Source organism: Hemitrygon akajei, chromosome 4 (genome assembly GCF_048418815.1).
Source record: "Hemitrygon akajei chromosome 4, sHemAka1.3, whole genome shotgun sequence".
NCBI lineage: Eukaryota > Metazoa > Chordata > Chondrichthyes > Myliobatiformes > Dasyatidae > Hemitrygon > Hemitrygon akajei.
The window spans coordinates 199,692,769-199,708,470 of record NC_133127.1 but is presented as its reverse complement, the minus strand read 5'-3'; the positions used below and the strand labels follow the sequence as shown (position 1 = coordinate 199,708,470).

General features: G+C 45.9%; 1 protein-coding gene across 1 annotated transcript in view; it reads right to left on the bottom strand.

Annotated features, from left to right (window-relative positions):
- The window catches only part of slc6a7 (solute carrier family 6 member 7), a 92,184-nt gene extending 84,087 nt beyond the window's left edge, over window positions 1–8,097 (bottom strand). The window contains exon 1 of the mRNA XM_073044423.1: window positions 7,753–8,097. Coding sequence (XP_072900524.1) covers window positions 7,753–7,836 — 84 coding nt within the window. The 5' untranslated portion in view covers window positions 7,837–8,097. The remainder of the gene's footprint in view (window positions 1–7,752) is intronic.
- Window positions 8,098–15,702: the final 7,605 nt, after the last annotated feature.

The following is a 15,702-nucleotide window of genomic DNA, read 5'->3' as shown; positions in this document are numbered from 1 at the left end:
CATAGCACCATCCAGAGACAGAGAAGCAGTTTCAGCGACAGGTTACTATCGATGCAATGCTCCTCAGACAGGATGAAGAGGTCAATACTCCCCAATGCCATTAGGCTTTACAATTCAACCGCCAGGACTTAAGAACTTTTTAAAAGCTATTATTAATGCTTTTTGAGATAGTGATTTAGATGCATATCATATTTTTTACTGAGTTAAGTATTGTATGTAATTAGTTTTGCTACAACAAGTGTATGGGACATTGGAAAAAAAGTTGAATTTCCCCATGGGGATGAATAAAGTATCTATCTATCTATCATTTCCCTCTTGCCATTTGATCCTCTGTCTTGCCCTCCAGTGACAGTACTTTAGGCAGCAATATGCTATAGAGAGGTAATTTGGAGCAAATTTCACAACATTTGCAATCCACCCTGGCACCCTTTCTTTCAGCAATGGCCAACCTTCAAGGTATAGTACTTGCATTCCTGACAGTCAAGTTCACCAAATCTTTCAGGAGATTTCAGGAAATGTGTTCAGACGTTTCGAAAGTATATTTCTTAAAAGGAAATTACAGACTGCAAAATGCAGCAATAACGATCAGAAAATGTATAACCCATGCCAAAGACCTACTGTTTTAGGAATGGTTTCTTCCCTTTTGCCATCAGATTTGTGACTGGGCAATGAACTTATGAACACTACCTCACTGTCTTCATAAAACAAAAGAGATTCTGTAGATGCTGGAAATCCAGAGAAACACACTCAAAATGGAGGAACTCAGCAGGTCAGGCAGCGTCTAAGGAGGAGTGCCAAGACCCTTCTTCAGAACTGCAAAGTAAAAGGGAAAACAGAATAAAAAGGTGGGGGGGGGGCGAGGAAGGAGGATAGCTAGAAGGTGAGAAAGGTAAATGGCTGGAGAAGAAGGAATCTGATAGGAGAGCAGTGTGGACCATGGGAGAAAGGGAAGAAGGAGGCACGAAGGGGAGGTGACAGGCAGGTGAGAAGAGGTAACAGGCCATAGAAGGGAATAGAAGAAGAGGGAAGGGGAAATAATTTACCGTAAGGAGAAATCGATGTTCATGCCATCAGGTTGGAATGTGAGGTGTTGCTCCTTCACCCTGACAGTGACCTCATCGTGGCAAAAGAGGAAGCCCTAGACCGATATGTTGGAACAGGAATGGGAATAGGAATTTAAATGTTTAGCTACCAGGAAATTCCACTTTTAGCAGATGGAACAGAGGTGCTTGACAAACCATTCACCTAGTTTCCATTGGGTCTGGGAGCACCAGATACAATTTTGCAGATTTTTAGGTCCGGTGTTGCCTCACCCAGAAGGACTGTCTGAAGCCCTGAATGGAGGAGGAGAGCCAAGTGTAGCATCTCCGTTGCTTGCAGGGATTTCATTCTCTTTATGCACTACTTATTTATCACAAATTTAATGATTATTTCTTATCTACTTCATATTTTAGGCCTTGAATGGAAAACCCTACAAAGTGTAGTGGATATGTCCCAACCCATCATGGGTAAAGCCCTCCTCCCCAGAGAGCACATCTACATGGAGTGCTGTCACAGGAAAGCAGCATTCATCACCAGGGTCCCCACCACACAGGACCATAAGACCATAAGATATAGGAGCAGTATTAGGCCATTTGGCCCATCGAGTCTGCTCCGCCATTTCATCATGGCTGATCCAATTTTCCTCTCGGCCCCATTTTTCTGCCTTCTCCCTGTATCCCTTCATGCCCTGACCAATCAAGAATCTATCAACCTATGCCTTACGTATATATAAAGACTTGGTCTCCACAGCCGCCTGTGGCAAAGAATTCCACAGATTCACTGCTCTCTAGCTAAAAAAAATTCCTCTTCATCTCCATTCTAGAATGATGCCCCTCAATTCTGAGGCTGTGTTATGCTCTCTTCTCACAGGAAGAAGGTAGAGGTGCCATAGAACCCACTGCATCAGGTTCAGGAAGAGTTACTACCCCTCAACCATCAGCCTCTTGACCCAAAGGGCATGACTCCCCTCAGCTTCATTTGCCCCATCACCGAACGTTCCCACAACCAATGGACTCAACTTTCAAGGACCCTGCATCTTATGTTCTCGATATTTATTGCTTACTTATTTATTATTATTGTTTCTTCTTTTGTATTTGCACATCTTGTTGTCTTCTGCACTCTGGTTGAACACCCTAGTTGGGCAGTCTTTCACTGATTATGTTTTGGGTAATATTCTATAGATTTATTGAGTATGCTCACAAGAAAATGAATCTCATGGTTGCATATGGTGACATATTTGTACTTTGATGATAAAATATACTTTTGAACTTTATTTATACAGTAGATTCTGGCTAATTGGAGAAGCCGCTTATTTGGGACAAAATCAAATAATTAAGATAGCCCGGATTTCCTTTGTTTATTTGGGACACTATGCTGGTTAATTGGGACAAGAGACTTGCTAAACAGTTTCTAACTAGTGTCAGCTGTGCGTTTGTGTTCAAAAAACAGTGATTCTTGTCACTAATACTACTGCCACAAAAAAATAAATGTCATGAAATATTTCAGTGATAATGAACCTGATTCAGATTCTGATATGTCGGAATGGGAATGGGAAATAAATTATAAGTTGGTGACTACCAGAAAATCTGACCTTTTGTCAGTGATTAGAAACCTGATCTAATGTTGCCTACACTGTAATCACTCCCCAACTTCTCCTACGCTATACTAACAACTGCATTGGTGCTGCTTCCTGCACCCAGGCTGAGCTCATCAACTTCTCCAAATTTCACCCTACCTTCAAATTTACATGATCTATTTCTGACATTTCCCTCCCCTTTTTCAATCTCTTTGTCTCTACCAGTGCAATAATAATAGGGTTGCTGTGATGGGAGATTTTAACTTTCATAATATTGATTGGCATCTCAATAGCACAAGGGGTTTAGATAGGGTGGAGTTTGTTAGGTGTGTCCAGGAAGGTTTACTGATGCAATAGGTAGATAAGACAACTTGAGGAGAGGCTGTGCTTGATCTGGTTTTGGAAATGAACCTGGTCAAGTGTCAGATCTCTCGGTGGGAGAGCATTTTGGAAGTAGTGACCACAACTCTATCTCCTTCACCATAGTGCTGGAGAGGGATAGGAGCAGACAATTTGGGAAAACATTTAATTGGGGTGGGGGAAAATATGATGCTATTAGGCAGGAATTTGGGAACATAAATTGGGAGTAGATGCTTTCAGGGAAATGCATGGCAGAAATGTGTCAAATGTTCAGGGGATATTTGCGTGGCGTTCTGCATAGGTATGTTCCATTGAGACAGGGGAAGGATGGTAGGGTAAAAGAACCATGGCGTACAAAGGATGTAGAAAATCTAGTTAAGAGGAAAAGAAAAGCTTACAAAAAGTTCAAGCCACTAGGTACTGTTAGAGATCTAGAAAATGACAAGGTTGCTAGGAAGGAGCTTAAGAATGGAATTAAGCGAGCCACAAGGTGCCATGAGAAAGCCTTGGTGAGCAAGATTAAGGAAAACCCCACCCCAACCCGCAAACCCCTATATTCTACAAGTATGTAAAAAGCAAAGAGGATGTGCCATGTAAGAATAGTGGAGACAAGTGCATGAAGTTGGAGGAGATAGCGGAGGTACTTAATGAATACTTTGCTTCAGTATTCACTAGGGAAAAAGATCTTGGCAATTGTGGGGTTGACTTACAGTGGACTGAAACGCTTGAGCATATAGACATCAAGAAAGAGGATGTTGCTGGAGCTTTTGAAAAACATTAAGTTAGATAAGTCACTAGGACCAGATGAGACATACCCCAGGCTACTGTAGAAAGCAAAGAAGGAGATTGCTGAGCCTCTGGCGATCATCTTTGCATCATCAATAGGAACGGGAGAAGTATTGGAGGATTGGAGGGTTGCAAATGTTGTTCCCTTGTTCAAGAAAGGGAGTAGAGATAACCCAGGAAATTATAGACCTGTGGGTCTTACTTCAGTGGTGGGCAAGTTGTTGGGTAAGATCCTGAGAAACAGGATTTATGAGCATTTGGAGAGACATAATCTGATTAGGGATAGTCAGCATGGCTTTGTCAAGGGCAGGTTGTGCATTACAAGCCTGACTGAATTCTTTGAGGATTTAACAAACACATTGATGAAGGTAGAGTAGTAGATGTAGTGTATATGGATTTCAGTAGGTAGTTGATAGTTGATACGGTTCTCCATGCAAGACTCCTTCAAAAAGTAAGGAGGCATGGGATCCAAGGAGACCTTGCTTTGTGGATCTAGAATTGGCTTGCCCACAGAAAGCAAAGGGTGGTTGTAGATGGTTTGTATTCTGCATGGAAGTCAGTGACCAGTGGTGTGCCTCAGGGATCTGTTCTGGGACCCCTTCTCTTTGTGCTTTTTATAAATGACCTGGATGAAGAAGGAGAAGGCTGGGTTAGTACGTTTGCTGATGACACAAAGGTTGGGGTGTTGTGGATAGTGTGGAGGGCTGTCAGAGGTTACAGCGGGACATCGATAGGATGCAGAACTGGGCTGAGAAGTGGCAGATGGACTTCAACCCAGATAAGTGTGGAAGGGGTTCATTTTGAAAGGTCCACTTTGAAGACAGAATATATATTAATGGTAGACTCTTGGCAGTGTGGAGGATCTGAGAGATCTTGGAGTCCATGTCCATCGGACACTCAAACCTGCTGCACAGATTGACTGTGTTGTTAAGAAGACATATGGCGTGGCCTTCATCAACCATGGGATTGAGTTTAAGAGATGAGAGGTAATGTTAAAGCTATATAGGACCTTGGTCAGACCCCACTTGGAGTATTGTGTTCAGTTCTGGTCACCTCACTACAGGAAGGATGTAGATACTATAGAGAGAGTGCAGAGGAGAGTTACAAGGATGCTGCCTGGATTGGAGGGTGTTCCCAGTTCTTTACTTCATCCCTCCCTCTCTCCCGGTTTCACCTATCACCTACTACCTTGTGCTTATTTCTCCCCTCCCCCACCTTCTTGGTCTGGCTTCTCATCTTTTTCCTCCAGTCCTGATGAAAGGTTTCGGCCTGAAACATCAACTGTTTACTTTTTTCCATAGATGCTGTGTTCCCCCAGTACTTTGTGTGCATTGCTTGGATCTCCATCGTCTGCAGATTTTCTCTAGTTTCTAATTCTGACATGTCAGAATGGTGAATAAACTCATCTCGGGCTCCCAGCTGGGTGCAGGGTACCAGGTACCTGTAGCTGGCTAGAAGCCCGAGAAGAGTTTATTGGTCGTATATGCCAGAAAAGCACCAGAACTTTATGTCAGAATGGGAATGGAAAGTCATATTGAAGTGGTTGACACCAGGAGTTCTTGCCTTTTGTTGGTGACAATAAACCTGATTCTGATAAAGTTCTCTGGAATACATTTTTAGGAATCTTTGTCTTCTTTACCTGTAAGATTGACTGTATCCAGTCAGTGTTGGTGGAGTGGGGGTGGGGAACTGAGATGCCCTGGTGTTTTTACAGGGCGGAATGTGCTCTCCTATCTCTGCTGTGATCGGAATCCTTTACCTGGCAAAAGCTGGTTGGAGAAGTCATTGAGCAGGAAATATTTGCAAGCAGGTGTGAAAGAGCTGATGGAAGAGAGACTGATTGGAGCATTCTTGAAAATTTAGCACAGACCCCATAGAGACAGAGAGGCTCAATGTTCCACTGAATGAACAACCATTCCAAGGATTTAGAACAAATCTGAGCATGAGACATCTGCCGATGTCGTATTGTGTTCAGCCTGTTGATACTCGTCACAACAGGTGGGCTTGTACAGGTCTTGCAGTTGATGTCAGGTCCACCCACAGGCACACAAACAGGAACCAACCACTGGTTTAACTGGTTTACCCTCACAATTGCATTGACGTCTGTCTGGGCCACCAATAAGAATCGAGTCAAGTTTTCTAACCACTTCCTCTGACCCCACCTTTAGCGCCAGCAGCCATTGGTAGCCATCCAGCTGAGGAATCAGTACGATCATTTAGAATCAAGTTTGTTATCACTGACATACAGTATGTTGTGAAAGCATTCTGATCGCAGAGCATCACCGTCTGGTATTGGGGGCGGGGGGTGGGGGGGGTCATTAGCGTCACTGCACAGGATGAGAAAAGGCTGCAGAAAGTTGTAAACTCAGCCAGCTCTATCATGGGCACTAGCCTCTCCACCATGAGGACATCTTCAATAGGTGATGCCTCAAAAAGCTGTCATCTGTCATTAAGGACCCTCACCATCCAGGACATGGCCTCTTCTCATTGCTATAATCAAAGCACACACTTAAACATTCAGGGACAGCTCCTTCCCCTCCGCCATCAGGTTTCTGAATGGACAATGAACACTACCTCACCAGCTTGCTCTCTTCTTTGCCATACTTACCTATTTATTTTTAAATATATTTTATGACAACCTATAGTAACTTATAAGACCTGTACTGCACTGCTGCCACAAAACATCAAATTTTGTTACATACATTGTGCCAGTGATAAACTATCAGATTCTGTACTCTACAGAGAACTGTGACATTTAAATACAACGTATTGTTATATTCCAAATTTTAATTCAAAGCACAAATTTCATCTCTACCCTTCCTTGCCTCATCTGTTTCCCCGAGAGTTGGCCAGCTTTCTGTCTGGTTTAGAACATTTGCCTGACAGCTGCTCAGGCTCCTGACTGCTCTTGGAAGTCACAGCAATTCCCGAACAGTTTTCACCTGTGTCCCGGGAAAAATGACAAAAGCCATTCCTCCTGGCATGCCTCCGAGAGGAAGCCTCTACTGTACTTATGTTTCACAAAGGCAGAACAGTAGGGACCGGGAATCCGATATCAATGGTCAAAGATTTTTGTGGCGAATTATCAGTCCTCCCCAGGGGCTGCCTTCCTTTTGAGGATTTTCAGCACCTACTGCAGTTATGTCAGTGATGTCCAACTCTCAGGTTGACAGGAGCTGTAGCAGAGGGAAATCATCCCACAGACAACAAGATTCAGTGTAGGCCCCTCCAGACCCAGCACAGGATCAGCATCCAGTCCCAGCACCCAGTCCCTATCCCAGCACCCAGTCCCTATCCCAGCACCCAGTCCCTGTCCCAGCACCCAGACCCTGTTCCAACACCCAGTCATTCCCAGCACCGACCCTGTTTCAGCACCCAGTCCCTGTCCCAGCACCCAGACCCTGTTCCAACACCCAGTCATTCCCAGCACCAACCCTGTCTCAGCACCCAGTCCCTGTCCCAGCACCCAGACCCTGTTCCAACACCCAGTCATTCTCAGCACCCAGACCCTGTTCCAACACCCAGTCATTCCCAGCACCCAGACCCTGTTCCAACACCCAGTCATTCCCAGCACCCAGACCCTGTCCCAGCACTCAGTCAGTCCCTGTCCAAGCACCCAATGATTCCCAGCATCCAGTCCTTCTCCCAGAACCCAGTCAAGACCCTGTCCCAGCACCCAGACCCTGTCCCAGGACATGGTACTAGCACATTCTGCAGTCATAGCCCTGGTCTTAACACCCAATCCCATTCTTGTTCGCCAAGCTCCTGAACTTCACTCAGCTGAGAGGGATAGTAAATCAGCTGTAATGGAATGGTGGAGCAGACTCAATGGGCCAAATGGCCTTATTCTGCTCCTATGTCCTACAGTCTCAATGCTCAACTGATTCTACAACTTACAGACTCACCTTCAAGGACTTTACAACTCATTCTCAGTGTTACTTATTTACTGTTTAAAGCAAGTTTTTCCAGAAAATGGTAATTTTCCTCACCTGTGGAGCCTCGGATATCTTCCCCTCCTGGTTGGTGCCGTCTGTTCTCTTCGTGGAACTGGCCCATTTCTCGAAGACTCTCATTTAGCAGGGCAGGAAGTCGCTGCTGGTCTCATCCAGGACAGGGACTGAGGCGAAGGGGGAGTCCGGCAGCAGTGAGAGAGAGGGAGAGAGAGAGAACTGTCACCCAGCCTGCACCGGCAGCGGCCCAAGGCGAGTGGCTCACCTGGAAAGGATCTCTCGCTCGTCACCAGGGAGACCAAAAGAAAATACCTGGAGGCCACTATGTTTATCGCATCAGGAACAATGCAGAGGGAGGGAAGGTGCTGTTCTCACGCACACTGCTGGCTCAGCTCTGCGTTTGGTGTCGGCAGAACATCAGAATTGAGAGGAGGGAGGGAGAAAACAAAACAGGTCCCCACCCAGCCAGGGCTCACACAGCAACTGGAAGGGCCGCCCAGGCACAGGGCAGAGGTGAAAGTCCAGACTGACACACCTTCTGTGAGAAAGAGGAAGTGTTGCACTGTGAGAGAACCAGCACTGAGGGAGGGTCACACTGTTTGAGAGTTGGGTACCATACAACAGTTTCCTGAGCAAGTTCACTGACACCCCATCCATCTGTCCGTACTGTGGCCGGGAGGCGTCAGTGTACCACGCGTACACAGAATGCGAGAGGTTTCAGCCCCTGTCTGAGTTTCTCAGGGTGCTGCTGCCGAAGTTCTGGCTGCACTTTCGTCCCGTGCTCTTCATATACCTGCACCTGGTACAGAAGGGTCAGGTCGTGGGGAGAATCTCCCGGTGGGCTTGCTCCTGGGCCTGGCCAAGATGACCATTCATGGGTCTGGGTGGTAGAAAGTGGATGTGCTGCCCAGGCCGACTGCCTGCCCCTTTTCCGAGGGTATGTTCGTGCCTGGCTGTCCTTGGGGAGGGCGCACGTGGCCGCAATGGGTACATTGGGGGACTTTTGGGACCAATGGGTCCCGCAGGGTATTGACTGCTTTATAGATGGTAGTAACCATATTTTAATTTGAGTACACTTACTGTCTTGTACATATTGAATGTCTATACCTTATGCATAGGTATTGTAAATAAACTTTTATAGTTTTGTAAAAAACAGGGGTGGTACCAAGGGAGGGTCACACTGTGCGAGGGGTGGTACTGAGGGGGTCACACTGTGGGAGGGGTGGTACTGAGGGAGGGTCACACTGTGGGAAGGGTGGTACTGAGGGAGGGTCGCACTGTGTGAAGGGTGGTACTGTGGGAGGGGTGGTACTGAGGGAGAGTCACACTGTGGGAGTGGTGGTACTGAGGGAGGGTCACACTGTGGGAGGGGTGGTACTGAGGGAGAGTCACACTGTGGGAGGGGTGGTACTGAGGGAGGGTCACACTGTGGGAGGGGTGGTACTGAGGGAGAGTCACACTGTGGGAGTGGTGGTACTGAGGGAGATTCACACTGTGGGATGGGTGGTACTGAGGGAGGGTCACACTGTGGGAGGGGTGGTACTGAGGGAGAGTCACACTGTGGGAGGGGTGGTACTGAGGGAGATTCACACTGTGGGGACGGGTGGTACCGAGGGAGGGTCACACTGTGGGAGGGTGACATTGTGGGAGGGCCATCTTCAATAGGCCATGTTGCCCTGGTAACTTAATGCATTTGGAGAGGATCAGCAGCTTTAATTTTCTTGGTGTAATTAAAGGATCTGTCCTGAGACAAACATGTAAGTGACATCACAGAGAAGGCAGGGCAGCATCTCTACTTTCTTTGAAGTTTGTTTAGGTTTGGCATGTCACTGAAAACTTCGACGAACTGCTACAAATGTGCAAGGGAGAGTATACTAACCGGTTGTATCACAGCCTAGTACGGAAACACCAATACCCAGGAAACTCTCCCCACCACTGTGCATATTTACAAGCTGCACAACCACAAGATAGAAGCATCCATTATCAAGGGCCCTCATCATCCAGTCCATGCTCTCTTCTCACTACTACCACCAGGCTGGTGGTACAGAAGCCCTAGGCCCCATACTACCACGTTCAGGAACAGTTATTACTCTACAGCCATCAAACACCTGACCCAGCGTGGATAACTCCACTCACCTCAACAATGAACTATTCCACAACCTACAGCTGCACAAGGAATCTTTGCAATTGATGTTCTTTGTGTTGTTAATTCAGTTGCATGGTTTGGCTTCTTTTGTACTTTGGTTATCTGTGGATAGTTTTCCAGAAATTCTATTGTATTTCTTTTTTGTAGATGTCTGCAAGAACATGAATCTCAAGGTAGTAGAAGGTAACATATACACACTTGGGTAATAAATTGGCCTTGACCTTTGAACTCTGACCCTTTCATCAGTACAAAAGGAATATTTGCATATCTTCTACCACAGAGAGTGATGGACAGTATCTGCTGAACTTCCTCGTTTCTCACCGTCATTCTCCAAAAGACCTGAGTTAATTGGAGCTCTCTCTCATATTGCTGTATACTGAATGGAATTCTTGTCATCTGTGTTTAAATCCCCAGTTTTTTTTAACTTGCTTTACTATCTTCTCTGTCCTCCTTTGCTGGACTCAGTATCTATCATGCTCTTGGCTGGATTAGACAAGGTCTACCATATAACCATATAACAATTACAGCACAGAAACAGGCCATCTCGGCCCATCTAGTCTTTGCTGAACACTTACTCTCACCTAGTCCCACCTACCTGCACTCAGTCCATAACCCTCCATTCCTTTCCTGTCCATATACCTATCCAATTTTTTTTTAAATGACAAAATCAAACCTGCCTCTACCACTTCTACTGGAAGCTCGTTCCACACAGCTACCACTCTCTGAGTAAAGAAGTCCCTCCTCATGTTACCCCTAAACTTTTGCCCCTTAACTCACAACTCATGTCCTCTTGTTTGAATCTCCCCTACTCTCAATGGAAAAAGTCTATCCACGGCAACTCTGTCTATCCCCCTCATAATTTTAAATACCTCTATCAAGTCCCCCCTCAACCTTCTACGGTCCAAAGAATAAAGACCAAACTTGTTCAACCTTTCTCTGTAACTTAGGTGCTGAAACCCAGGTAACATTCTAGTAAATCTCCTCTGTACTCTCTCTATATTGATGACACCTTTCCTATAATTCAGTGACCAGTACTGTACACAATAACTGTACCAGTAACTTATGCCTATTTAATTATGTATTAGTGTTAATAATCAATAAATATCTAGAACATGAGTTCTTGAAAGTGAATCCATAGTTTGTAGGAACAGTTCATTCTTCAATTATGTGAAGAATAAAAGGTTGACAGAGTGAAGATAGGACCGATTAGAGATAAAAGTGGGAAGATGTGCCTGGAGGCTGTGGAAGTGAGCGAGGTCCTCAATGAATACTTCTCTTCGGTATTCACCAATGAGAGGGAACTTGATAATGGTGAGAACAATATGAGTGAGGTTGATGTTCTGGAGCATGTTGATATTAAGGGAGAAGAGGTGTTGGAGTTGTTAAAATACATTAGGACGGACAAGTCCCCGGGGAATGACGGAATATTCCCCAGGCTGCTCCACGAGGTGAGGGAAGAGATTGCTGAGCCTCTGGTTAGGATCTTTATGTTCTCGTTGTCCATGGGAATGGTACCGGAGGATTGGAGGGAGGCAAATGTTGTCCCCTTGTTCAAAAAAGGTAGTAGGGATAGTTCGGGTAATTATAGACCAGTCAGCCTTACGTCTGTGGTGGGAAAGCTTTTGGAAAAGATTCTTAGAGATAGGATCTATGGGCATTTAGAGAGTCATGGTCTGATCAGGGATAGTCAGCATGGCTTTGTGAAGGGCAGATCGTGTCTAACAAGCCTGATAGAGTTCTTTGAGGAGGTGACCAGGCATATAGATGAGGGTAGTGCAGTGGATGTGATCTACATGGATTTTAGTAAGGCATTCGACAAGGTTCCACACGATAGGCTTATTCAGAAAGTCTGAAGGCATGGGATCCAGAGAAGTTTGGCTGGGTGGATTCAGAATTAGCTTGCCTGCAGAAGGCAGAGGGTCGTGGTGGAGGGAGTACATTCAGATTGGAGGGTTGTAACTAGTGGTGTCCCACAAGGATTGGTTCTGGGACCTCTACTTTTTGTGATTTTTATTAATGACCTGGATGTGAGGGTAGAAGGGTGGGCTGGCAAGTTTGCAGACAACAAAAAAGTTGGTGGTGTTGTGGATAGTGTAGAGGATTGTCGAAGATTGCAGAGAGATATTGATAGGATGCAGAAGTGGGCTGAGAAGTGGCAGATGGAATTCAACCCAGAGAAGTGTGAGGTGGTACACTTTGGAAGGACAAACTTCAAGGCAGAGTACAAAGTAAATTCAAATTCAGATTCAGTTTATTGTCATTTAGATACCACAAATGCAATGCTGTTAAAAAATGAGACAACGTTCCCCCAGAATGATATCACAAAAGCATATGACAAAACAGACTACTCCAGAAAATCCACATAACGTTTGGCAATCCCCAATCCAGAGTCCGGAGAGGCTGCTGCGTATTAATATCGCGCTACCATCTTAGCGCGTTCCCCAGAAAGGAGCTCCAAATCCACCAGACAAAAACAAGACCAAAAACTAAAGCTACAAGACCTGCACAAAACCAAATAATTACAACATATAGTTACAACAGTGCAAACAATCGCATAATTGATAAAAAAAACAGACCATGGACACAGCAAATATAGTCCAAAGATGTTAAAGGACTGTAAGTTCAAGAGAAATCACCACACAGTTTCCACAAGTCCCCAGGGTCCCGACAGACTCGCCCTCCCACGCCGGTGGCAGAAGGGAATGCCCCCGCTATGGACTTCCACAGTGCCGCCCGACTCAGCCTCGCAGACGCAGCACACACCAAAAGAGACCTGACCGCAGCGGACTCCGAGTCCGTCGAACCTCTGAGCCTCCGACCATCCCCTCGGGCACAGCTTCTCCGAGCACCATCCTCTACCGAGTGTATTAAGACAGTCCCGCCAACGGCCATCGGCAACGCTATCCTGAGGACTGGGGGCCTGATCTTCCCAGCAGAGTTCCGGACCTCACAGCAGCAGCAGCAACGAAGAAGGTCTTCCTGGAATTTCCCGATGTTCCTCCGTGCTCCCACGTCCATTTTCAATCAATTATGAATGGCAGGATACTTGGGAGTGTGGAGGAGCAGAGGGATCTGGGGGTACATGTCCACAGATCCCTGAAAGTTGCCTCACAGGTAGATAGAGTAGTTAAGAAAGCTTACAGAGTGATCGCTTTCATAAGTTGAGGGATAGAGTTTAAGAGTCGCAGGGTAATGATGTAGCTCTATAAAACTCTGGTCAGGCCACACTTGGAGTACTGTATCCACTTCTGGTTGCCTCACTATAGGAAGGATGTGGAAGCATCGGAAAGGGTACAGAGGACATTTACCAGGATGTTGGCTGGTTTAGAGAGTATGCATTATGATCAAAGATTAAGGGAGCTAGGGCTTTAATCTTTGGAGAAAAGGAGGATGAGAGGAGACATGATAGAGGTATACAAGATATTAAGAGGAATAGATAGAGTGGACAGCCAGTGCCTCTTCCCCAGGGCACCACTGCTCAATACAAGAGGACATGGCTTTAAGGTAAGGGGTGGGAAGTTCAAGGGAGATATTAGAGGAAGGTTTTTTACTCAGAGAGTGGTTGGTGCGTGGAATGCACTGCCTGAGTCTGTGGTGGAGGCAGATACACTAGTGAAATTTAAGAAACTACTAGACAGGTATATGGAGGAATTTAAGGTGGGTCATGAGGCATGTCAAGACCCTGCTGCCCCCTCACTGGACCCCCTGCAGTTCGTGTATTATCCCAACCGCTCACAGATGACGCCATCGCCACCACCCTCCACCTGGCCCTCACCCACCTGGACAAAAAAGACACAATGTTCATAGACTTCAGTTCAGCATTCAACACAATCATTCCTCAGCACCTGATTGGAAAGCTGAGCCTACTGGGCCTGAACACCTCCCTCTGCAACTGGATACTAGACTTCCTGACTGGAAGACCACAGTCAGTCCGGATCGGAGGCAGCATCTCCAACACCATCACACTGAGCATGGGGCCCCCCAGGGCTGTGTGCTCAGTCCACTGCTGTTCACTCTGCTGACCCACGACTGTGCTCAACACACAGCTCGAATCACATCATCAAGTTCGCCGATGACACGACCATGGTGGGTCTCATCAACAAGAACGATGAGTCAGCATACAGAGAGGAGGTGCAGAGGCTAACGGACCTGTGCAGAGCCAACAACCTGTCTCTGAATGTGAACAAAACAAAAGAGATGGTTGTTGACTTCAGGAGGGCATGGAGTGACCACTCTCTGCTGAACATTGTCAGCTCCTCGGTAGAGATCGTTAAGAGTACCAAATTTCTTGGTGTTCACCTGGCGGAGAATCTCACCTGGTCCCTCAACACCAGCTCCGTAGCCAAGAAAGCCCAGCAGCATCTCTACTTTCTGCGAAGGCTGAGAAAAGTCCATCTTCCACCCCCCATCCTCACCACATTCTACAGAGGATGTATCGAGAGCATCCTGAGCAGCTGCATCACTGCCTGGTTCGGGACTTGCACCGTCTTGAATCGCAAGACCCTGCAGCGGAGAGTGAGGTCAGCTGAGAAGATCATCGGGGTCTCTCTTCCCGCTATTACAGACATTTACACCACACGCTGCATCCACAAAGCTAACAGCATTGTTAAGGACCCCACGTACCCCTCACACAAACTCTTCTCCCTCCTGCCATCTGGCAAAAGGTACCAAAGCATTCGGGCTCTCACGACCAGACTGTGCAACAGTTTCTTCCCCCAAGCTATCAGACCCCTCAATACTCAAGAGGCTAGACTGACATCTACATCATTTATTATTATATTGTAATTTGTCCTCTACTGTGCCTATTGTCTTGTTTATTAATTATTGTACTGCCCTGCACTGTTTTGTGCACTTTATGTGGTCCTGTGTAGGTCTGTAGTCTAGTGCAGTTTTTAAGTTGTTTTACGTAGTCTGGTGTAGCCTTGTGCTGTCTGACATAGTCTAGTGTAGTTTTGTGTCATTTCATGTAGCACCAGGGTCCTGGAGGAACGCTGTTTCGTTTTTACTGTGTACTGTACCAGCAGTCTATGGTCAAAATGACAATAAACTTGACTTGAAAACTGTTGACAATACTCCATGTGGCCTGCCTAGAGTCTGATAAAGCCTCAGCGTTATCTCCTTACTTTTATATTCTCTTCCCCTTGAAATAAATTCCAACATTGCATTTACCTTCTTTATCAGACTAAACCTGTATATTAACCTTCTGGGATTCTTGTACAAGGACTCTCTCTACAGCTCTGATGTTTGAAACTTCTCCCCATTTAGATATTAACCTACACTATTGTTCCTTTTACCAAATACATTATCGTACATTTCCCAACACCGTATTCCATCTGTCACTTTTTTGTCCATTCTTCCAATTTGTCTAAGTCCTGCTGCAATCACACTGCTTCCTCAGCACTACCTACCGCTCCACCTATCTTCGTATCATCCACAAACTTTCCCTCAAAGCCATCAAATCCATTATCCAAGTTATTGACAAACAGTGTGAAAAGTAGTGGTCAATACTGACTCCTGAGGAACACCATTAGTCACTGGCAGCCAACTAGAAAAGGCCTTTTTTATTCCCACTCGCTGCCTCCTGACTGTCAGCCATTTTGCTATCCATAGGATTTATCTTGTTAAGCAGCCTCGTGTAGCACCTTATCAAATGCCTTCTGAAAGTCCAAGTAAATGACATCCATTGCCTCTCCTTTGTCCACCCTGTTGGTTACTTCCTTGAAGAACTCTAACAGATTCATCAGGCAAGATTTCCCTTTACAGAAACCATGCTGACTTTGACTTATTTTTATCATTAGTCTTCAAGTACCTCGAAACCTCATCCTTAATAATGAACTCCAACA